The 24,720-nt window shown below is 39.4% G+C and overlaps 1 protein-coding gene across 1 annotated transcript; it reads left to right on the plus strand.

Annotated features, from left to right (window-relative positions):
- Positions 1-3,781: 3,781 nt before the first annotated feature.
- On the plus strand, positions 3,782-24,522 carry SLC25A16 (solute carrier family 25 member 16). Its single transcript, XM_084904301.1, has 9 exons — positions 3,782-4,083; positions 8,206-8,298; positions 11,420-11,553; positions 13,097-13,160; positions 15,246-15,367; positions 16,384-16,450; positions 18,989-19,151; positions 21,933-22,001; positions 22,956-24,522. The coding sequence occupies exons 1-9, from the start codon at positions 3,951-3,953 to the stop codon at positions 23,110-23,112; spliced, it is 1,002 nt and encodes a 333-aa protein (XP_084760427.1). The 5' UTR covers positions 3,782-3,950; the 3' UTR covers positions 23,113-24,522.
- The last annotated feature ends 198 nt before the right edge of the window (positions 24,523-24,720 follow it).

A 24,720-nucleotide genomic window follows, 5' to 3' on the forward strand; every position in this document is an offset into this window, starting at 1 on the left:
ACAAGATCAAGGGACTTGATCAAGAAAATGAAGGACTTTTGGAAAATGGAATTAAAAATGAGGAAACTACAGAACCGGGCGCTGATCTGCTGAGAATGTTGATGATCCCAACAAAAACACAAGCGAAAATGCAATGGCCAACGTGCTGAAAACAAGGAGGACTATCCAATGCCAGAGGAGTACAGAATTGAACCATATCAACCCAATGGATTATGTAATATCTAAGACAGGGTTTTACTATACGCTGTGTTCCCTCTTTTATCCAGATGAACAAGTGGCAAAGACTGCTCATTGCAGCAACCTTCCCCATGATCAGAAGTTAAAGAAATTCCTGAATAAGAATGCAGGCAGAAGAAAGAAGTTTAAGATGTGCAAGAGGCTTAAGGATTTCAAAGGAAATAACAACTCTCCATTTTCAATGATAACCTTTTTATTTTTTTAAATTATTTTTTTAAACTTTTTTTAAAAAATATATTTTATTGATTTTGTACAGAGAGGAAGGGAGAGAGATAGAGAGTTAGAAATATCAATGAGAGAGAGTCATGGATCAGCTGCCTCTTGCACACCCCTCACTGAGGATATGCCCGCAACCAAGGTACATGCCCTTGACCGGAATCGAACCCGGGACCTTTCAGTCCCCAAGCCGAGGCTCGAGCCAAACCGATCTTGGCACCTTTTTTATTTTTTAAAATTTTTTTTTTTTTTTTTTTAAATATATTTTTTTTTTATTGATTTTGTACAGAGAGGAAGGGAGAGAGACAAGAGAGTAGAAACATCGATGAGAGAGAGTCATCAATCAGCTGCCTCTTGCACACCCCCCACTGGGGATGTGCCCGCAACCAAGGTACATGCCCTTGACCGGAATCGAACCCGGGACCCTTCAGTCCCCAAGCCGACGCTCTATCCATTGAGCCAAACCAGTCCCGGCTATTTTTTAAAATTTTTTAAAAAAATATGTTTTATTGATTTCTTACAGAGAGGAAGAGAGAGGGATAGAGAGTTAGAAACATCAATGAGAGAGAATCATCGATCAGCTGCCTCTTGCACACCCCCTACTGGAGGAAGTGCCCACAACCAAGGTACTTGCCCTTGACTGAAATCAAAGGTGGGACCTCTGAGTCCGCAGGCCGACGCTCTATCCACTGAGCGAAACCGGCCAGAGCTGTGCTCTTTTGTTTTAATGGAAACATAATAGATGTCTGTTCTTATAGCAAAAACACATATATGGTTAAATTAATGAAGAATTTTTGTTTTATCAGAATAATAACAGAAAAAAGAATAATAACCGACAAGTTCTTTGTAGAGATTGATTTTTTAAAATATATTTTATTGATTTTTTACAGAGGGGAAGAGAGAAAGATAGAGAGTTAGAAACATCGATGAGAGTGAATCATCGATCAGCTGCCTCTTGCATACCCCCTACTGGGGATGTGCCCGCAACCAAGGTACATGCCCTTGACCGGAATCGAACCCGGGACCTTTCAGTCCACAGGCCGACGCTCTATCCACTGAGCCAAACCGGTCTTGGCTAAGTAACTGGCTTTAGATTTTGTATTTTTCCGACCTTGGAAAATAGATAGAAACATTGATGAGAGAGAATCATCGACCAGCTGCCTCTTTCACACCCCCTATTGGGGATGTGCCTGCAACCAAGGTACATGCCCTTGACCAGAATTGAACCTGAGACCTTTCAGTCTGCAGACAGACTCTCTACCACTGAGCCAAACCGGTTTCGGCTCAATTGTTATTTATATCAACTTTCTATTCTTTTTTTTTTTTTTTTTTTTAATATATTTTATTGATTTTTACAGAGAGGAAGGGAGAGAGATAGAGAGCTAGAAACGTTGATGAGAAAGAAACATGGACCAGCTGCCTCTTGCAAACCCCCTATCGGGGATGCGCCCTCAACCAATGTATAATACATGCCCTTGACCGGAATCGAACCTGGGACCTTTCAGTCCGCAGACAGACGCTCTATCCACTGAGCCAAACCGGTTTCAGCTCAACTTTCCATTCTTGATCTGGATTGGGTTTGGGGCCGTTAAGTGATTAACTAAATCTGTAAGGTATATCTCATTGGGAGTGGAAACGGAGGAGGAGAGGTATACCCGTACAGCCTATAGGACAGGGGAAAAATACACATTAGCACTAAAAATGGACAGTTTTGCTAGTTACATAACATAAAAATATAGACCTTTCTCTTTTGTTGCAACATAAAAAAACCTCAGGGGGCTTTTTCTTTGTATTTTTTATTATGATAAAATATACTTCATATAAAATTTACCATTTTTAGACAAGATCGGGCGTGTTCAGGGTGGTATGGCCGTAGACAAAATTTACCATTTTTAAATATGCGGCTCAGTAGGATTAATTACATTTACAATATTGTACCACTATATCCATTTTGGGCAGCTTTTCTTTTCATTAGACATATAAACTATAAATAATCACATTATTATAATGGGTCTGTATTTTCTGGTAGAAATGTAAAATTGGGAATATGGGGGGAAATAAACTTGAAGACTGGACTCATCATTAGTGATGGAATGTGACTAGAAACATCTTGCAGAGGCATATCCATAGAAAGAGAAAGAGGAGACAAGTGCCCAGTAATTAGGAAGGCTGGAGTAGTAAGTATAGAGGAAAGCAATAAACAGTTAACTTATGAGACGATAAAAGGTCAGAGCAACTTTGGTCACAAAGTCTAGGAATGAGTTTTTTTTTTAAAGGCTGCCCTTGTTTTCTGAAAGTTGTAGTTTCTTTTTGTTATATATATATTTTAAAAATATATTTTATTAATTTTTTACAGAGAGGAAGGGAGAGAGATAGAGAGCTAGAAACGTCGATGAGAAACATCGACCAGCTGCCTCTTGCACCAGGGATGTGCCCGCAACCTATGTACATGCCCTTGACCGGAATCGAACCCGGGACCCCTCAGTCCGCAGACCAATGCTCCACCACTGAGCCAAACCGGTTTTGGCTGTTTTAATATATTTTTATTGATTTCAGAGAGGAAGTGAGAGGGAGAGAGATAGAAACAGCAATGATGAGAATCATCCATTGGCAGCCTCCTGCACGCCCCCTACTGGGGATCAGCCTGTAACTCCTGGCATGTGCCCTTGGTTGGAATCGAACCTGGGACCCTTCAGTACGCAGGCTGATGCTCTGTCCACTGAGCCAAACCAACTACGGCTAGGAATGAATTTTGAGCAGAGTGGAACCGATGAGATGCTCAAGGTAAAAGAATTGTGCTCAAAGGGATGGGCCAGGGAGCAGAAGCTGGGGTTTCCTGAGTTTAGGGCAGAGATCTGGGATTGGTGGGGAGTAGCGCCCCGTGGAATTTGAGAGCTGAGATTCAGAAAGGCCTGACAAGGCATAAGCATTGGTGAAATGTGTAGGGCTCCGAAGAAAGAATACGCTGCCTTAGCATTATTTCTTTGCAAGAGGTGGTGGGGGTGGAGTGAATGCTTCGTGGGGGTTAGACGGGGCAGAAAGCGAGGGTTAGTGAGCTCTGCGAAGGCGGGGCTGACTTGGAGGGAGATGGCGCGATTGCACAGGTTCCTAGAAAGAGTCCGGAAGGAAAGGCTGGCGCTGGACGGGGTCCATCGTAGGGAAGTCAGTAGACAGCCGCTGGGCGGGTATAGGTCAAGGGTTCATATAAGTCAAAAGGACGGGTGGGGCAAAGTTGTCCGTTCCCGCCACGCTTCTCGCCTAGCGCCAGAATAGAGGGGGAAAGCTACCAGTCGGGGCAACTCCACTTCCGGCCTAGGTCCCGCCCCCCACCGCGCCCGGTACGTCATCAGCCCGCGCCCCCCCCCCCCGGCGCCGCGGGGTGTTGATCTGCCCCGCCCTCGCGGCTGTCGGAGTCCAGTCAGTGCCGGTAATGGCTGTGGCTCCGGTGCTTGGATTGTAAATTGGCGACTACAGCTTCCGACGTGGCCCCGGTCCCGATGGCGGCGGCGGCGGCGGCGGCGGCGGCCCTGACTGCGGCCGACCCGCCTCCCGCGATCCCGCAGGCGGCCGGAGCCGCAGGGCCCACCGCCCGCCGGGACTTCTACTGGCTGCGCTCCTTCCTGGCCGGAGGTGGGTGTTCGCGGGGAACCGGCCACCTCCGCGCGGGTGGCAGGGGCAGCCGGGGGCTCGCGGCCGCGGTGACATTCTTGGACAATGGCTGCGGCAGCCAGTGCCCTGCCAGATGCTGTCACCCTTTCCTAATAACCACTTGACTCGTGGCAGCAGGGTCCCGGGGAGGAAGGGTCTGGCGCTGTCGTGGAGCGGCTGTCGTGCTCACACTGCTGGGGGGACGTGGAAGGGCAGACCCGGGCACCCGTTCTTCCGGGCGGGGTGGCACGGAAAAGAGGGGGAGTCTCTTACAAGGACCCCGGGATTCCAGGGACACATGCAGGGCACTGCTTTCTTGTAGAAAGACCAATAGGTGGCTGAGAGTAGAGGTGAATTTTGCTGTTTAGCTTAAAAGAAAACATATAGCTCTTAAAACGTGGTTTGGGAATCTATGCAAAACAGTCTACAACCAAAACAGGTTCCAGTGATGCTGGTAAACTCTGCCGCTGCTACTTGGCAGGTAGCCGGTGCAGCCCTGCTGTAGGGCCAGAAGGTTCGTATTGTCTCCGAGAAATGCCTTCTGCCTTCCCATAAAGAGGTGCTTCAGTCCTTACCCTTTCTTAACTGATTGTGTGGGCTGTCATCGCGTACTTGTTAAGGCTAAGAATTAAAAAAAATCAAATTATGATGACTTATAGGAAGATAACATCTGTCTGCTGCAGTAATTTTTTTTCTTTTTTAAAAATCTATGTTTTATTGACTTTTTACAGAGAGGAAGGAAGAGGGAGAGAGAGTTAGAAACATCGATGAGAGAGAAACATCAATCAGCTGCCTCCTGCACACCCCCTCCTGGGCATGTGCCCGCAACCAAGGTACACGCTCTTGACCGGAATCGAACCTGAGACTCTTCAGTCCGCAGGCCGATTCTCTATCCACTGAGCCAAACCGGTCAGGGCTGCTGCAGTAATTTTAAGAATTGATTCTGCTGTTGGAAAGGACATTCACTTACTTATAAAAGGAACATTTGAGTGCCTGCTCCATGCTCATTGTACATCAGGGAGCAAAACAAAATCCTGGAGTTTACATTGGTTGAGGAGAAAGACAATAAGCAAAACGAAAAAATAAGTTCTATAGTATGTTAGAAGGTGATGAATGCAATGGAAAGAAGTGAAAAGGAGAATGGAGCAAGGAAGTGGAGAGATGCATCTGTATACATAAAACCCTAATATGCAAATAGACCCAACGGTGGAACAACCGAACAACTGGTCACTATGACTTGTGCTGACCACCAGGGGGCACGTGGGCGGAACATGGCAGGTGTTGGCAGCTGTGGCAGAGCATGGAGCATGGCATCAGCCTTGGTGGGATGGTGGAGCAGGTGATTGGGGGCTCCAGACAAAGGCGGTGCACTGGTTGTTGTCATCAGGGTGAGCCTCTAGTGGTTACTGAAAATTCTTTTATATATATATATATATATATATATATATATATATATATTATTGATTTTTTACAGAGAGGAAGGGACAGGGATGGAGATTTAGAAACATGGATGAGAGAGAAACATGGATCAGCCACATCCTGCACACACACCCTCCCCCCCACCGGGGATGTGCCCGCAACCAAGTACATGCCCCTGACCGGAATCAAACCTGGGACCCTTCAGTCCACAGGCCGACACTCTATCCACTGAGCCAAACCGGTTAGGACTGAAAATTCTTTGCTTGCGTGCCTGGCTCTGGAACCTGCTGTTGGCACTGATGCTGCTTGCACCTGCTGCTGGCGCTGGAGCCGCTGCTGGCACCTGCTGCCAGCGCCTGGCGCCAGCCCAGATCACTCGGCACCTCAGCCGGTGCAAGCGGTGGCTGCAGGTCCCGATCACCCCTCAGGGCTTCTCCACTTTCCCCTGCTTCTAAGGGCAACCAGGGCTGGCAGCCACCGCTTGCACCTGCAGCTGGCACTGGAGCTGCTGCTCTGCGGCTCGCACTGCGGGGCCGGCCCCAATCACTGCGCTGTCAGCGGGTGCGAGCCCGGCCAGCGCCATCAGCGTGTGGGAGTGGAGGCGGCAGAAGTGGGGCTGATGGCAGAGAGGGCACCGGGGGCTGTGGGCAGAAGGGGCTGGGTGGGGGTGTGGAGGATGGGCCGAGACCCACCTCTGTGCCCACTGCAGCCTCGTAGCCCACAGTTCTTTTCAAGGGACACGAATTTGTGCACTTGGCCCTTGGAATTAAATAAGCTAGTCGAAATAAGTCTCCTTTGGAGGGTGACACGTGAGCAGACTTGAAGTGAGAGAGTTTAGCTAGTTGATGGCTAAGGAGGAGCATGTCTGGAGGAGAGAAAGTATTATTTAGATAAATAAATAAGTCCATATTATAGACTAATTTGCAATTGTAACAATTATAAAAGTATTAATTGACTATGAACAATGTTCATAATCTATTAGTTGAATGTGGAAATATTACAACATACTAGAATCATATTGCGTTTTATACAAATAAACGTGCTTAGACAAAAGGCCAGAAGGACAGCCCTAACTGGTTTGGCTCAGTGGATAGAGCATCTTCCTGCGGACTGAAGGGTCCCGGGTTCGATTCTGGTCAAGGTGCACATCCCCAGTTGGGGAGTGTGCAGGAGGCACCTTGGTTGCGGGCACATCCGCAGCTGGGGGTGTGTGCAGGAGGCAGCTGATTGATGTTTCTCTCTCCTTGATGTTTCTAACTCTCTCTCTCTTTCCCTTCCTCTCTGTAATTCAGATGATGGATAGTGGCTTGGATCAGGTCAGTAACAGGAGAGGTGGTGAAAAATTGTGATAATCTGGATATAAATAGAACAAATAGGATTGTCTAACAGATTAGAAATGGGATAAGGAAGATAAGTCAAGAGTGACTCTTTTGGTTAGAGCAGCGGAAAGGTTGTGCTCATTGGCTGAAACGGAAGACTGTGGCTGGAGCAACTTTCATGATGGTGGTAGCAGGGAGATGAGGAGTTCAGTTTTAGACATGTTATAATACGTTTTGTGATTTGATTAGACTTTGAAATAGAATCATGGTATGTGTAGGTGAGGATAGCTGCCAGGACTTTCTGTATATATATGTTTTTAATATACTTTTATTGATTTCATAGAGGAAGAGAGAGGGAGAGAGAACTAGAAACATTAAAAATGAGAGGAAATAATTGATCGGTTGCCTCCTATACGCCCCCTATCACAGCCCAGGCGTGTGCCCTTGACCAAAGTTAAACCCGGGACCCAATAGGTTCATCGGGATGTAACCCATTGTAAATCAGGAATCCTGTGCACACCTAAGGTGTCTTAGTTCATTTGGGCTGCTCCAACAGAAATACCATAATCTGGGTGGCTTGTAAACAACTTTTATTTCTCATGGCTCTAGAGGCTGGGCAGTCCTAGATCATGGAGCCAGCAGATGGACATTCTGGTGAAGACTAGACAGCACCTTCCTTGCTGTGTTTTCACAAGGTGGAAGGGGCCAGGGGCGCCTGGGGCCTCATTTATAAGGGCACTGATCCCGTGGTTAGTGCCCTAATAATGGTTGAATCATATTATGTGGGTTTTTTTTTTATAAGTAATGTTTATTTATTTTATTTAAAAAAAAATTTTTTTAATTTAATTTTTTTAAAATATATTTTCAAGTGTACCTTCAAGTGTCTCTAGAACCACATGTAGCAAGATTCCCAGTGTCCTTCAGTTATTAGGAGACAGATTTACACCCTTTAAACTTAATTTTATTTGTTTATTTAAATATATTTTTATTGGAATCAGAGAGGAAGAAAGAGGGAGATAGAAACATCAATGATGAGAGAGAATCACTGATCAGCTGCCTCCTGCTCGCCCCTTACTGGGGACTGAGCCCGAAACCCAGGCATGTGCTCTTGACCGGAATCGAACCTGGGACTCTTCAGTCCACAGGCTGAGGCTCTATCCACTGAGCCAAACTGGCTAGGGCCAAACTTAATTTTAAGTATATCATGTTTGTTTGGTAAGTTACAGAGAACAAGGGCTAATCATCTGCTAATCATCACTTCTACTGGGCAGTGGAAGATCAGAGGGTGTCTGTTGGCTGAACAATAATGATTTCCATCTGGAAAGAAATGGTATGCAATTTCTCCTAACCTCTTACATTTTTTTAGGTATTGCAGGATGCTGTGCTAAAACAACAGTTGCTCCTTTGGATCGAGTAAAAGTTTTATTACAAGCTCACAATCGTCATTACAAACATTTAGGTGAGTTAATAGATGCTAAAGAAAAAGATGAATGAAAACATTATCCATCTGCACGCTTGGTTTCCGTTTGTGAATTACAGTAGAGGATCCAAAAGGGAATTAAAGTTTTGGGGCACATTTTACAAGGACTATCTCTTATCCAATTTAGTCTTCATTTGCAGTATGGTTATAATCATTTTAGTGTGCTGATATCCTCTAAACCAAAATCTTTGCATCATTGAATCATTGTTTATTGGGATTAACGTGCCACAACCTTGACAGACATGTTAACAGCATAACCTGATACAAAAAAAATAATATCAGTGATGGAGATATGGTTTATTCATTTTTTAAAAATATATAATTTTATTGATTGTTTACAGAGAGGAAGAGAGAGGTGCAGAGAGCCAGAAACATCAAGAGAGGAACATCGATCAGCTGCCTCCTGCACACCCCGCACTGGGCATGTGCCCGTAACCAAGGCACAGGCCGCCGACCGGAATCGAACCCGGGACCCCTGAGTCCCAGGCTGACGCTCTATCCACTGAGCCAAACCAGCCAGGGCTGGTTTATTTCTTTAAACACTTAAGTATGCCTTCTAGAAATCTTAGTGCAAGCAGAATCCAGTGCAATTGGTATATATGGGTAAATGTACATTATAAAAAAATATGAAGCCCTTAGTTGTTCTTTACAAACATAAAAATCCATTTAATTAACATGGACATTAATAATATATCATTGCCCAGGCCAGTTTAGCTCAGTGGATAGAGCGTCAGCCTACAGACTGAAGGGTCCTGGGTTCGATTCCAGTCAAGGGCATGTACCTTGGTTGCGGGCATATCCCCAGTTGTGGGGGGTGCAGGAGGCAGCTGATTGATGTTTCTCACTCATCGATGTTTCTGACTCTCTATCCCTCTCCCTTCCTCTCTGTAAAAAATCAATAAAATGTATTTTTTAAAAAGGCTAGGAGAATAAACATTAACATTAATATTAAGTGGTGAGATTAGAATAAATTTTTTTTCTCTAAGCCTGTGATTTTCAAACTTTTTCATCTCATGGCACACATAAGCTAATTACTAAAATTCTGCGGCACACCAAAAAAAATTTTTTAAAAATAATTTGCTGATCTGATGAAAATAGTATCATATAATTTTGATCCATTCACACTGGACAGTTATTGTTGTGTTGGTTGTTGTAATTAAAAAAAAAATGTTTTTGTTGACTTAAAAGAGAAAGGAAGGGAGAAGAAGAGAGAAACATAGATTGGCTGCCTCCTACATGCCCCCCTACTGGGGATTGAACCTGCAACCCCAGCATGTGCCTTAACCAGGAAGTGAGCTGGCAATCTCCTGGCGCATGGGGCAACATTCTAAACCACGCTGACTTGACATTTTTTTATTTGACAATTTAAGGCAGAAGAGGACAGAGCCCTGACTAAATAGTTAGGTATCGCATGTTTTAAAATTTTGGGATACACAGGTTGAACATCACCGTTATAAGTTAATTTGTAATAAATGTTGAACATACATATATTACCTTTTCAGTTGGAAAAAGATTAAAAAAAGGAAGAAATTAGGTTGAGGCGACTAACTCAGACCACTCCATTGCTTTACAGTTTCATGCTTCAACTGATAGGAATGATGTATGCTCTGCTGTGCAGCATCCTATATAATAAAAGCCCAATATGCAAATCAATAGATGGTTGGAACAACCAGCAGAAAGACTGGCTCAATGCAGGAGCTGCTGCCAGCCGCAGGCCCCAGGCCAGCCAAGGCGGGTGCTAGCAGGGCCCCCCCCCCAATTGCCCCAGTGGTCGCCCTACAGATTGGCCCTGATCGCTGGGCAGGCCTAGGGACCCTATCTGTGCACAAATTTTGTGCACTGGGCCTCTAGTCAGTGTATAACAGAGTAGATAAGAATCAATTATTATTTTTTGAAGATGCCACATACTTTTAAGAAATATATATATTTTATTGATTTTTTTTACAGAGAGGAAGGGAGAGAGATAGAGAGTTAGAAATATCAATGAGAGAGAGACATTGACCAGCTGCCTCCTGCACACTCCCCACTGGGGATGTGCCTGCAACCAATGTACATGCCCTTGACTGGAATTGAACCTGGGACCTTTCAGTCCGCAGATCAACACTCTATCCATTGAGCCAAACTGGTTTCGGCGAGCTATCAGTATTCTTTTTTTTTTTGCTATCAGTATTCTTAATTAAAGTGTTCTAATGAAAATTTGCCCCCAAATTTAAATTGCTTTAATAGTTTTTTATTTGTTTCTCTTATTTAGCAATACTTTTAAAAATATATATTTTTTATTGATTTCAGAGAGGAAGGAAGAGGGATAGACAGGTAGAAACATCAGTGATGAGAGAGAATCATTGATTGGCTGTCACCTGTATGCCCCCTACAGGGGATCGAGCCCACAACCCAGGCATGTGCCCCTGACTGGAATCAAAACCGGGACCCTTCAGTCCACAGGCTGATGCTCTACCCACTGAGCCAAACCAACTAGGGCACATGTGTCAAACACAAGGCCCGCGGGCCAAATCCAGCCCGCCAGGCCTTGCAATGTGGCCCGCACCGCGCTGTCATCACTGCACTCCGCTGTCAGTTTATGACATTGTCAGTTTATGACTGTTCAGTAAACCATTCGGCCCGCGATTTAGGCTGGATTTTAGATTTTGGCCCCTTCTCTGATTGAGTTCGACACCCCTAAACTAGGGCTATTTAGCAGTAATCTCATGTAAACTAACCACACATGTATCTGGGCAGTCTGGGGAACTTTTTTTCATCCTTCCAGATAGACTTCATCCTCTGCACTGTGTGTATAGACCTTGAATGTATTTCTGCTATTAATATTCTTTAGATTGCTATAGTTGAATATAATTTGTGATAATTATAAATATAATTTGTAGCTGTTTTTGCTATTATATGTTTTATATTTCTACATGCAGTATATTTATGTAATTTGAGCAAGTGAGGTATTTTAAGTAGTATTAACTTATATAGAAATCACTATTCATATAATTCATCAAACAAAATTATATTATAAATGATGGCATTAGTGATCTATCTTTGATTGTCATGAAAATTTGAATGTAGTTTTCTGTTTTAATATTTTTTCCCCTAAAAATAGGAGTATTTTCTACATTGCGTGCCGTTCCCCAAAAGGAGGGATACCTTGGATTGTATAAAGGGAATGGTGCAATGATGATTCGAATCTTCCCCTATGGTGCAATCCAGTTTATGGCATTTGAGCGCTACAAAACGGTGAAGTTTTGTTTTCTTTTGTTTCCTTAAATATCATGCTTTTGCTTTGGCCTATAAAGTTACTGTGGAAGAATGGCTAAATTAATGCCTTTTTGAAGGAATAAGACTGTGATAGTTTAAAATTTGCAATATAACTTGGTTTTAAAGTTATCTATTCTAGAATGGTTAGTCATTTTTGAGAAAATTGTCTATATTCACACTTATGAAAGAGCTTAAGAATCCTTCAAGTAATGTGCTTTTTGTGTCTCAGCTATAGGAGAGGAACATTGTGGCTTTAAAAAAAATTTTTTTATTGATTTTTTACAGAGAGGAAGGGAGAGAAATATAGAGAGTTAGAAACATTGATCAGCTGCCTGCTGCACACCCCCCACTGGGGATGTGCCCGCAACCAAGGTACATGCCCCTGACCGGAATTGAACCCGGGACCCTTGAGTACACAGGCTGACGCTCTTTCCACTGAGCCAAACCGGTTTTGGCAACATTGTGGCTTTTGATTTTCTTATTAAAATGGCAAAATCATACTTTAAAAGTTTGTTTATAAATAATGATTTTAAAAAAATATATATATTTTATTGATTTTACACAGAGAGGAATTGAGAGGGACAGAGAGTCAGAAACGTCGATGAGAGAGAAACACCAACCAGCTGCCTCTTGCACACCCTCCACTGGGGATGTGCCCGTAACCAAGGTACATGCCCTTGACCGGAATCGAACCCGGGACCCTTCAGTCCGCAGGCCGACGCTCTATCCACTGAGCCAAACCGGTCCCGGCTATAAATAATAATTTAATAAGTTAACAGCTTTTCCTGTCTTACTCATTGATCAAGTTTTTTTTTTTTTTTTTTTTTTTCTAGCTTACTGAAAGGTTATCTTCTTAAATATTCAAACTTCTTAACACAGAAGGGGGTTAAGTATGTTAAATTTCACAGTGTATCTTTTTTTAAATGACTCCATTAAATAAATTTATTTATTTATTTGTTAGATAGAGAGGGAGAGAGAGAAACATCGATGGGTTGCTTGCCATAAGCACCCTTCCAGGAATGGAATGCACAACCTGGAATCAAACCTGCCACCTTTCGGAGTGTGGGATATGCTCCAACGAGCCACACCTGCCAGGGTTCACAGTGTATCTTACAGTGAAAAGTGACCATTAGGGATGGGACAACCTTCTAAGCTAGTCTGTCAGATAGAATGGCTGCCTCAGTAATTAAGACTGCATTATCTGTGGAAGCATTTTATTCCTACTACTCCCGTTCACACTTTATTTGTGGTCATCAATGTGTAGTACACTCAGAAATTCTAAGGTAGATGCTCTGTAAAAGTACAAAGTTAGAGCAGAGGCTACAGAGGAAATATCTGACCTCTTTATGATGTGATAGAACACTGTCCAGCTTCCTGTAAGAGGGCTCATTTCACTCCCCTTTAATACTGATTTTCTTTTTACTAGTTCTGTAACTCCTTTGAAGTAAGTCCTCATTATTAAACAGTGAAATGGGTAGCATTTTAAAAATGTCTAATTTAATTTGATGTGTTTGGTTTCTAGTTCATTACTACAAAGCTGGGAATTTCTGGCCATGTGCACAGATTAATGGCTGGATCCATGGCAGGTAAGAGGAGTGGGTATATTTTATTTCTAACCAATTTAATTTGGTTTAGCTGATATGTGTGACATTGATTAAGTAGCATACATTTGTTAGCTTTCTATATTCAATTATGTAAGAAATCATTGATATTTCTACTCAAAACGAGCATTTTATATTAGGAGATGGTAAGGAATTGTCTAAACTTACAACAAAGGAAAAAACATACAGACTCTTTGACAATATCCTTCTGAAAATGTTTTTATTTTATTTTTCTTTTTAAAATATATTTTATTGCTTTTTTTACAGAGAGGAAGGGAGAGGGATAGAGAGTTAAAAACATCTATGAGAGAAACACCCATCAGCTGCCTCCTGCATACCTCCTACTGGGGATGTGCCCACAACCAAGGTACATGCCCTTGACCAGAATCGAACCTGGGAACCTTCAGTCCCCAGGCCAATGCTCTATCTATTGAGCCAAACCAGTTTTGTTTTTCTAAAAAAATTTAAAATTATAATGACTGTAGCAATACCTACTCCTATACAATGAAAATAGTTTCACTCCCTAGAAGCAATCAGTATTAGTAATTTCTTATGTATGCTTTTTTCCTAACCCTAATCCTCTATGGGATAAGAACTTTTCTTTTAGTTATCTCAAGACTTTCTATATCAGTACATAGATCTTATTATTATTATTATTATTTTAAGTATTGTGTTATATCCTTTTTTTTGAGAGGTCAAATTTCTTTCCTTTTATTTTTAGAACTGTGTTATATTCTAAGGAAATGTACCGTGATTTACTTAATCAATCCCCTATTGATTGACATTTGGGATATTTTCAGTTTCTGTTGTTGCAAACAACACATTGTACTTGTGTGACTATATATGTAGAATAAATTTTCAGAAGGGAAATTGCTTTATCAGAGGATATGTATGCTTAAATTTTGATAGACATTGGCAAACTGCTCTCCATAATGCTTTCAGTGGCCTTTTACATACCAAAACTGGGTTTAAAAAAAAATTTTTAATACATGGAAATTAATTATGAATAAGTTTGATCAGCATTTCAAACTTTAGTGACCATTTGTGTTTTTCTTAGTTGTTTCTATTCTTTAAATATTCATTTTTATAAGTTTTAGAATTAGGATATTTGTTTTCTTTTCTGTGAAATATTGCTAATATTTTATTTCCCAGTTTTAGATTTGTCTTTTGACCTTAACTTGTGTCTTAGAAAAGTTAATCTAAAAGTTGTTTTTAACCCCCTCATATAGAAGTTTTACATAGCCAAATGCATTAGTCTTTTTCTCTGTGGCTTTAACATTTTGTGTTGTGCTTATAAATGCCTTTCCTTTTCTTTTTTAAAAAATATTTTTTATTGATTTCAGAGAGGAAGGAGAGGGAGAGAGACATAGAAACATCAATGATGAGAGAGAATCACTGATCGGCTGCCTCCTGCACACCCCCTACTAGGGATCCAGCCCACTTCCCCGGGCATGTGCACTTGACCAGAATCGAACTCAAGAGCCTTCAGTCTACAGGCTGACCCTCTATCCACTGAGCCAAACCTGCCAGGGCAATGCCTTTCCCTTTCTAAGAGCAACAGCTATTTGCCAGGTGGCCAGATGGTGTAGAAATATTTGAATATTTTATATTGGCATGAGTAATATTAGCTAACATGTATCGCTCAGTTGCTATGTGCTGTTCACAGACCTAAGCCTGTGACATGTCATCTTGCCCATTGGTACGGAGATAGTCAGTTTTTCCTTCTGATATCTTACGATGAAATAGACAAGTAATAGAATTTACAAAATACTCGTGACCCATTTACGATGTACTATTTTAGGGCTAACAGTATATCTTGACAATGGGAAGAGCTTGAAAAGATTTTACAAACTGACCCTTTACTTAGTACAAAGTTGTTTTCAGCTGATGATATTATGATAAAATTGTATCAATATCACCTTTGATTTCATTGCTGTAATTTGAGAACACAACAAATGATAGGAAAGATGTGTGTATCTTTCATGACTGACATATATGATGTGATGTAATGATAGGAGAGAGACAAGTGTCAACATTTTATTCTACATTTAAGTTTCTGTTTTTTTTCAGGCATGACAGCAGTTATCTGTACTTACCCTCTCGACATGGTTAGAGTCCGCCTAGCATTCCAGGTGAAAGGGGAACACACTTACACAGGAATTATTCATGCATTCAAAACAATTTATGCAAAGGTATATATTTACTTTTCTCATCTATACCATGTCTTTTTATATTTAGGAAAATACTTTGAATATGATCTAGATAATTATTCTATTATTTATAAATAATTGATAATAATAATAATATTAGTGAAAACACATCTGTGTTTCAAGATGGGTCCCAGAATAATATTTTTGTTATGATGTATGCTTTTCCCCCCCTACTAATCCTCACCTGAGGATTTTTTTTTTCTTTTTAATATATTTTTATTGATTTCAGAGAAGAAGAGAGAAGGAGGGATAGAAACATCCATGATGAGCCCTAACCAGTTTGGCTCAGTGGATAGAGCATAGGCCTGCGGACTGAAGGGTCCCAGGTTTGATTCCCGTCAAGGGCATGTACGTTGGTTGCAGGCATATCCCAATAGGGGATGTGCAAGAGGCAGCTGATCGATGTTTCTCATCAATGTTTCTAACTCTATCCCTCTCCCTTCCTCTCTGTAAAAAAATCAATAAAACGTATATTAAAAAAAGAAAAGAAAAGAAACACCATGATGAGAGAGAATCACTGATCGGCCGCCTCCAGCAAAACTCCCAATGTGGATGGAGCCCACAACCCAGGCATGTGCCATTGGCTGGAATCAAACCCGGGACCCTTCAATCCGCGGGCTGATGCTCTATCCACTGAGCCAAAATCAAATCTGGGACCCTTCAGTCGGAGGGCCTACACTCTATCCACTGAGCAAAACTGGCTAGGGTGATGTATGCTTTGTAAAAAATTTTTATTTATTGATTTTTATTTTTCTTTTAGAGAGAGGGAAAGAGGGAGAGGGGGTGAAAGAGAAAGCGAAACATTGATTTGTTGTTTCTTATTTATGCATTCATTGATCGCTTCTTTATGTGCCCTGACTGGTGATCAAAGCCACAACCTTAGAGATGCTTTCACCAACGGAGCTATTAGGCCAGAAATATAATGTATGATTTGTTCTTTGATGTGTATCATAATGAAAGAAATGTAATCTTACTTCTGTTGTTTCTTCATTCAAAAGGAAGGCGGTTTCCTTGGATTTTACAGAGGCCTGATGCCTACTATATTAGGAATGGCTCCATATGCAGGTATGTTTCAAATTTAGCAGAATCTTGGTTTTTATTTTCTTCTAAGAATGATTTTTTAAGTTTAGCATTTTATATTTAAGCCAGTAATCTGTCAGGATTATTTTTTTTTCCTCCTTAGAGTAACCATTTGACCAGCACCACTTACTAAATAGTCCCTCCTTTCCCCAGTGATCTTCAGTGCTACCTCTTAAAACAATAGCGTGCAGTTTCATAAATCTTTATAGGACAAGTCCCAGGACTTTATGCCCCCCCCCCAGGATTGTAAGAACTGTAGATATTTTGTTATTTCACACACTTTGGAATCAGTTTTTGAAGTTGCAAAGCACTCTTATTGGGATTTTGAATGAAATTTCATACAGTTTTTGGACATTTTTGCTAGATACAGTCATAGACACCTTTATAAGCTTTGTCTTTTAGAAAATTACATTTTAAGTTTATTGCTTGATTTAATTGTTACATGACCTTATAACTTGCCATTATCCTACTTGCTGAGATGGCTCCTGCCATTGGTCCTATGGAAGAAGGAATCACTGAGTCTGAAACTCAGAGATTAAGGTCAAGTGACAAGCTTATTATTAAAGACCATGAAACATAGGAGAAGGCAAATAAATTTGTATATTTATAAAGAATAGGGAAACTTTGGCTGGTGGGGCTCAGTTGGTTGGGCATTGTCCTGTGTTCTGGTCAGGGCATATGCTGGGTTCAGGGCTCAATCCCCAACAGGGGGCAGTGCAGGAGGCAGTTGATCTATATCTCATTCCTCATAGATGTTTCTCTTTCTCCCTCTCCCTTTCTCTCTTTCTAAAAATCTATTTTTTAAAAATCTTTAAATAAATAACTTCAGGAAGGTTAAAAAAAAAAAAGAGTAAGGGGGTAAGGGTTTAAAAAATAAGCAAACAGCCGAGACCAGTTTGGCTCAGTGGATAGAGCGTTGGCCTGCAGACTGGAAGGTCCCAGATTCGATTCCAGTCAAGGGCATGTACCTTGGTTGTGGGTACATCCCCGGTGGGGGGTGTGCAGGAGGCAGCTGATCGATGATTCTCTCATCGATGTTTCTAACTTTCTATCCCTCTCTCTTCCTCTCTGTGAAAAATCAATAAAATATTAGAAAAAAAATAAGCAAACAAGGTAAGAAAGGAGTTTTAAAAGGAAAAAGAAAAGCAACACATAGGAATCAAATAGCAAGGTATAGAAACAAGTCTAAATACATCAACAATCTCAATAACGATTAAGTAGACTAACTGACAAAATATTTTACAGACTGGATTAAATAAAATATCCAGCTACAAATGATTACAAAAGAAATACCTAAAACATAAAGACACGAAAAAGTAGAAAATAAAAAAGGTGAAAAAAAAATATACCAGGCAAACATTAACTTGGATATGACCAAAAAATAATTATGAGGTAGGTAGCAATTTGAACAATGATTAGATGCTACTCAGAATTTATTTTAAAGTTTCAAATGGTATAAGGTCATGCTTTTTTTAAAAAAAGAATAAATGTATATATTGAGGTATTATCCTGGACAGAATTTTTGTAAATGCTTATTTGTTCTTAAGCATCAAGTATCTCTTTAAATATGTTTTTAAAATTTAGTAGATACCAAAATGTCTTGATTAATACTTAGGTGATAGGAATGCTTGAACTCTATTATTGATTTTTTTAATGTACAACTTTAATAGGTCTATTATAAAATTGTGTAAATTTTCAGCAACCTCAACTTCATATTATCAATAACTTAATTCAATATTTATCAGATTTCATGTGCCTTGGGAGGCAATATGAACATTTGTCTCATGGTCACAACTCTTTCTTGACAAAATTAGATGCCAAGTTAAAATAAAAATGCTTAGTCACTTCTGAATTTTTTGCCTCTATTTTACCTTATCATCATTATTGTTATTATAAATAGAAGTTGTCATATTTACTTGTAATTATTAATTTTTTAAAGAAATATATTTAAAAAAATATATTTTATTGATTTTTCACAGAGAGGAAGGGAGAGAGATAGAGAGCTAGAAATGTCGAGGAGAGAGAAACATCGACCAGTTGCCTCTTGCACACCCCCTACCGGGGATGTGCCCGCAACCAATGTACATGTCCCTGACTATACATGCCCCTGACCGGAATCGAACCTGGGACCTTTCAGTCCGCAGACCGACGCTGTACCACTGAGCCAAACCGGTCGGCTACTTGTAATTATTTATCATGGATATAATATTTATTCATATAAAACCTTGGAAAATAGTTCAATCACATTTCTATATAACGTGGCATTTAATCACCTTTGCCCTTATTCAGTAACTGAAGTATATATTAGTGTGTGAAAATCAATGCTATGATTTTTTATAGGTGGTAATTTTGTTGTCTGCAGATTACTTAATTGTTTTTTTTAATCTTAGAGTAAGCCCAATATCAGGCAACAGGAAATGCATAGATAGCTTCCTGAGTTAATTGGCTATTTTGTAAGAATGGTGTCTTTTCACAGCTCGTGTTCTGTTAAGCATCGTGGTGAATTTATATTTTGTTTTTCAGGTGTTTCATTTTTTACTTTTGGTACCTTAAAGAGTGTTGGGCTTTCCCATGCTCCTACCCTTCTTGGCAGACCTTCATCAGACAATCCTAATGTCTTAGTTTTGAAAACTCACATAAACTTACTTTGTGGTGGTGTTGCTGGAGCAATAGCACAGACAATATCGTAAGTTTCTTCATCAACTTAATTCAGTCAAATTACAGTTTCCCAATCCTGATTTTTAGCATTGGTTAATCATTTTTTTTTTTAACAGATTATTAAAACACATGATTCCTTGCAAAAGATGTCTTAATTTAATACATTTCTTTTCAGACATGCCTGCACTTTTAGCATATTATAAATAATTTAGTGCCAATTGACCAAATTAGTTTTAACCCACCCAATTTCCTGTCGATTCATTTACAAGAAAGAAAGGTAGAAAAACACAAAACAAAAACAGAGGATAGTCTTCATCCATATTTTCTCATGAATTCACCTAAATGAAGTTCTGGATTTTGAGCCATTTATGTGTTTGTGTGTGTAAGGCACAATTTCTCTTGCACTAAAATCTCGAAGGCCTGCTTTGTCAGACAGTGTATAAGGCTTTGGAAGGTTCCCTGAAGGAAAAACACAGTTATTGCCTCAGGAAGCCTATACTGTTATTGAGACAGTAGCAGTACATGGAGTTACTTGTTAACTTAAGTGCTAGTGGGAACATAAAGATATTATTATAAAGTACTTGGAAAGGTGGCTTCAAAGAATTTCTCTAGACCGGGAGTGATTGTGTAGATGAGATAAAAGAGGCTGGAATACTGAGAATTAGAAACTTTTCAGGAATAGGAAGAAGAAAAGCCGTCTGTGACTGAGGAGTATCCTGTAAAACAGGAAGTAGTAGTTTCAGACTCAAAACAGAGGATCCAATGGAAAAAGAAAAGTTAGACAAGTACTGAAAAGTAAGATGTTGATCAGATTTTGCAGTTGTTACTTTTGTGAAAGCAAATCTGGTGAACTTGTGTGTGAGAACAGATCACACTAGATTGAAGGTGGAGAAGAAGACAGGTGTGTGGTTTCCTTTTGGAAACCTTGCTGTGGGATCTTGTTCATGTGCAGAGATATGATCACCTCTGGCTGTTATTCTCTTCTTGCCTTTTTTCTATATTACTCACTTCCAACTTAGAGCCTTAAAATCTGTCTTCTCTTTCCCACTTCTCTTCTTAAACTACATTCTACACCATTAATTCTTCACAGATTCAGTGGCTCCTTCTCAGGTCTTTTACTCTCAGTTGTTCTAGTTCCCTGGTTGTTTTTAGCAGGGCCCTCTCTTGTCAGTCATGCTCCTTACCCTTCCTTTTCCCTTTTGCTGCTCACGTTCTCTTCTTCCTACCTATTGGTGTAGACCTTTGCTCTCCCCTTAAATATCTAGAATTAGCTTATCTGTCCTTATGGTTTCAATGGTCACTTCTCTACAGATAACCGGTTCTGTTTAAGCCTCCATTATTGACTCACTATTACTTCTCTGGCAAGCTCTTGGATATTTATACTTGGACTTCTGCAGTCAGTGCCAACTCTGTAATTCCGGTATTCCTTTCTTTCCTCTTTGTATTGATAAACATTGACCTTATAGTCCTAGTAATACCTTGAGATCATTTTTCACATTACCTTGAAATAATTTTTCACATTTTACATATCTGTGTAGTCGTTAAGTCTTATCATTTTTCACTTCAGAATTTTGCCTACAGTGCTATTTTCTTTCTTCCCCAATGTTATTTCCCTAGTTCTGATCCTTGGACCTGTCCTCTTACATTCTCTCCTTTATAATAATCAGTTTCTTCTAGCCACTTCTTTTCCTGCTTGGAAACAGAATCATTCAGGTTGAGGTTTTGGTCCCTTTACCCTTATGAAGTTTTTTCCTCTCCCCAAACCTCATTAAAAAATCATTCCTGGAGATGCTGTTGAAGTACATAGGGAGTTTCACCTATTGGTACTCTTATTTCTTGAACTGCTTGGTTGGTGCATGTTTGTGTTTTTTTTTTTAAACCTATTTCATAATAAATTTAAATGTATATAAAAGTATATGATTATTTTTCATCACATATCACTTATGTATCTGTTAGGTACCATGAAGAAGTTTGAGTAGGAAAGTAGAAAGCAGCTTTGTAACACTGGAAAGACTCAGTTTGTTAGAATTTTCTTACCTTAATGCGAGGATAACAGTACGTATGTCATGCAGTTGTTGTGAAGATGAAATTGTCTAGCACAGGTCAATATTAGCAAAATAAAAGTAAATCTCCTGGAATCCTACTCTGAAAAGAGATTACTTTTGTATATTTCATTTCAAGCAATCTTTACATAGAATTTTCTCTGTCCTCTAAATGTAATTCACTATATTGTTAATTTTAGTCCTTAAAGAAATTTTTTTGGTTTATCTATTGTATACAGGGGATGTGGTGACTGTTCTTAGAGTAAGGTTCTCAACTGGGTGATTGTGACTCCAGTGGACATTTATTAATGTGCGGAGACATTTGTGGTTGTCACAACGGGGGGAGTGCTCCTGGCATCTAGTGCGTAGAAGCCAGGGATGCACCCGAACATCCTACAGCGCACAGGACAGCCCTTCCCGGTGAGGCATCCCCCCCAATGTGCCACAGCTGAGAAGCCCCGTCTCAGGTTACATACGTTTCTGCAGGAAGTGGCATTTCGTTTGGACTTAAGGAATGAATAAAACTTGATATTGTGATAGGAGAGGAGAACCATCTAACCTGAGGGAATCGCATAAGCAAAGGCCAGGAGACCTCTGTATTGTTGATTTATTTTATTTATGCGCCTGTATCCCGACTCCCAGATTAGACAAAACAATAGGAGGATAGGAGCACATTATTTCTTAGCATATATAGGGCTTTGTATTCAATAATTGTTGAGTAGGAAACTAAAAACCATTTTTAAGTCTTGCTTTTTTTATCCTTTCAGCTATCCGTTTGATGTAACTCGTAGGCGAATGCAATTAGGAACTGTTCTTCCAGAATTTGAAAAGTGCCTGTAAGTTCTCCATTTGTTACTGTTTCTTTTCTTTAGGAAATGTAATGTTTAAAGTAAGTAGTGAGATAGTACTGTGTCTCACCGGTAGTCTAGAACTCCCAGTTTGTCTCCCATAGTTTAACTTGATTACCTTGTAAAATTTAAAAATATACATATATATATTTTATATATGTATAAATATATATACATAATAATATATAAACATACACAATAAAATATACATAATAATATACATATATGATTTCAGAGAGGAAGGGAGAGGGAGAGAGAGACAGAAATATTAATGACCAGAGAGAATCATTGATGTTATGTAATTTCAATTTTTCTGGTAGCCACATTAAAACTTGTATAAAAATAAACATGAAATTAAAAATATTTCTATTTAATCTAAAATATAACTTCAATTTATATCCCTTTTAAAAATATGCTTTTATTGATTTTAGAGAGAGAGAGAAAGGGGGAAGGAGAGAGAAAAACATTTATATAGGAGTGAGATATAGATCCACTGCCTCTAGTGGGGATTGAGACCTCAACCCAGGCTTGCACCCTAACTAGGAATTGAACCAGTAACTCCATGTTTCTATCTCTCTCTCTCCCTCTCCCTTCCTCTATGACATCAATAAAAATATATTTTAAAATATATATTTATGAAATTAAAAAGACTACATCAGTATTTCAGATATTATTATAGAATAGTGTTGCCAGTAAATGTCATTAGCACAGACAAACAAAATATATCTAATTAATGAGCCTAGCAATTCTTTGCATAGTGCTTGTACGAGTTTGGGATTAATTGCAGCTTTATTGTGAATTTTTAGCTTGTTTTAGCACCTGTGTTCCAAAACCTATTAAAGATGTCATTTTGGCTTCTTTTTAAAATGCTATTATGGATCTTAAAATTGTCCCTTCATGAGTGGGCTAAAGGTGTCAATCTTTTTAACCACTGTCTTTCAGTACCATGCGGGAGACGATGAAGTATGTCTACGGAAACCATGGCATTCGGAGAGGATTGTATCGTGGCTTATCTCTGAACTACATTCGTTGCATTCCCTCTCAAGCAGTGGCTTTCACAACATATGAACTCATGAAGCAGTTTCTTCACCTCAACTGAAGAAAAAATCGTGACTTCCCTCAGTAAATCCTCAGAGGGAGAAATAAAATGTTACTTTAATTGGGGGGAGAACATTACTTGAAGGGGGACACTTACCCTTTCACAGGAACCACTGGTGTTTTAGTACTTGATTTTTTTTATCATTACAAATCAAAAGTGCTTACTGTACCTTTTGATGCCAAAAGTTACCCTACAGAACATTGAAAACATTTCCTAAACTGATGCTGGCTAATCAGTTAGGATATTTGAAAGTGTTATTTGTAAGTAGAACTTACTTAAAACGGGACTCAAGAGGTTGTCATTAGTTTTATGCTGTTCCAAGCTTTTCATTGTAATCATGATTTTTCAAAGACTCTAACATTGCTTATTATTATCACAACAAACAGGCTTTGCAGCAGAATATGAAAACTGAACTTTTAAGTTATATAAGCTGTAGCTTAGAAGCCGGCATGGAAATATTATTCTTACTATTTCTCTTCTTACAATTCTGCTCCACTGGATAAAAGGACAAATATTTTTCTCTTCACTTTTTCAAAAAGCAAACGTTGTATTTAAAAAGTAGCCATGTAGGACTCAACAAGTGAAGAATTTTTCAGACATTGCTGAAATATTATTACCAAATACTATGACTGATTTAAATATTTTAAAAGTCAACATATTTCCCAAAGGTAGTAATAGTAAATACTGACTATCTGCTCTCAAAACAGATGATCATTATAGATTTGTTTGGTTAGATGATTCAGTGTATACTAGGACATTTATTTCGGTACACTATGAAATATCCATTAATATAGTTGTGAATGTCAAAGACTGTCTAAAATATTGTCATGATACATCAACTTGTTCTTCCATGTAAAATAGTTTTAGTGTAATATAAACTTACGTAGAAATGTAAAAATCATTTGAATTGCTATTTTTTATGTTAAAATGGTTTAAAATGTAAGAATTCCATTTATTGTATGTAAAACACTTTTTATGTTTTATTATAAACATGACAGAAATGAGAGGGGAACAGTTACAGTGTTGTCCTCAGACATACTGATTTGTAGAATTGATGTGATTTTAAAGACATTAGAAAACTAAGTTGAAAGTGTTATTTCTGCTTCAATTCTTACTTTTGCATTAAAGGTTTCTTGTTTGTCACACTTTGGTAAAATTTGGATGAACTGGTTTCATTTTCAAAGTGTATTTTAAAATAAATATGTATCTTTATATGATTTATAAGTGTACATGCAGGTATAAATACATGTGTTCCTAAAACCATTTTGTATATTTTCATTTCTGAATTACACTGTAGCTAAATATTGTTATCAAATCTCAAGATAATTTAAATATATATAAAATAAGTATCTCAGCGATGTTATCAATAAAAAGGATTGCAGGTATTTTTTAAATAAAAAATTGCATTGTATCTTTTTTTTTTTTTTTTGCATTGAGAGGGAGGAAGGGAGACAGAGAAAAACATTGATGTGAGAGACACATGGATTGACTGTCACACACACACACACACACACACACACACACACACCCGCCAGGGGATGAAACCCTCAACAGGGCATATGCCCTCACTGGGCATTGAACCCAGGACCTTCCCGTGCCCCGGGAACA

This window comes from Pipistrellus hanaki (assembly GCF_964339955.1).
Source record: "Pipistrellus hanaki genome assembly, chromosome: 14".
NCBI lineage: Eukaryota > Metazoa > Chordata > Mammalia > Chiroptera > Vespertilionidae > Pipistrellus > Pipistrellus hanaki.

Bases quoted from the DNA above. Each gene is read 5' to 3' on its own strand.
- SLC25A16 (XM_084904301.1), top strand. From the start codon at position 3,951: ATGGCGGCGGCGGCGGCGGCGGCGGCGGCCCTGACTGCGGCCGACCCG. The intron at 13,161-15,245 runs GTAAGAGGAGTG...GTTTTTTTTCAG, and splicing joins AATGGCTGGATCCATGGCAG to GCATGACAGCAGTTATCTGT. The intron at 15,368-16,383 runs GTATATATTTAC...TTCATTCAAAAG, and splicing joins TCAAAACAATTTATGCAAAG to GAAGGCGGTTTCCTTGGATT.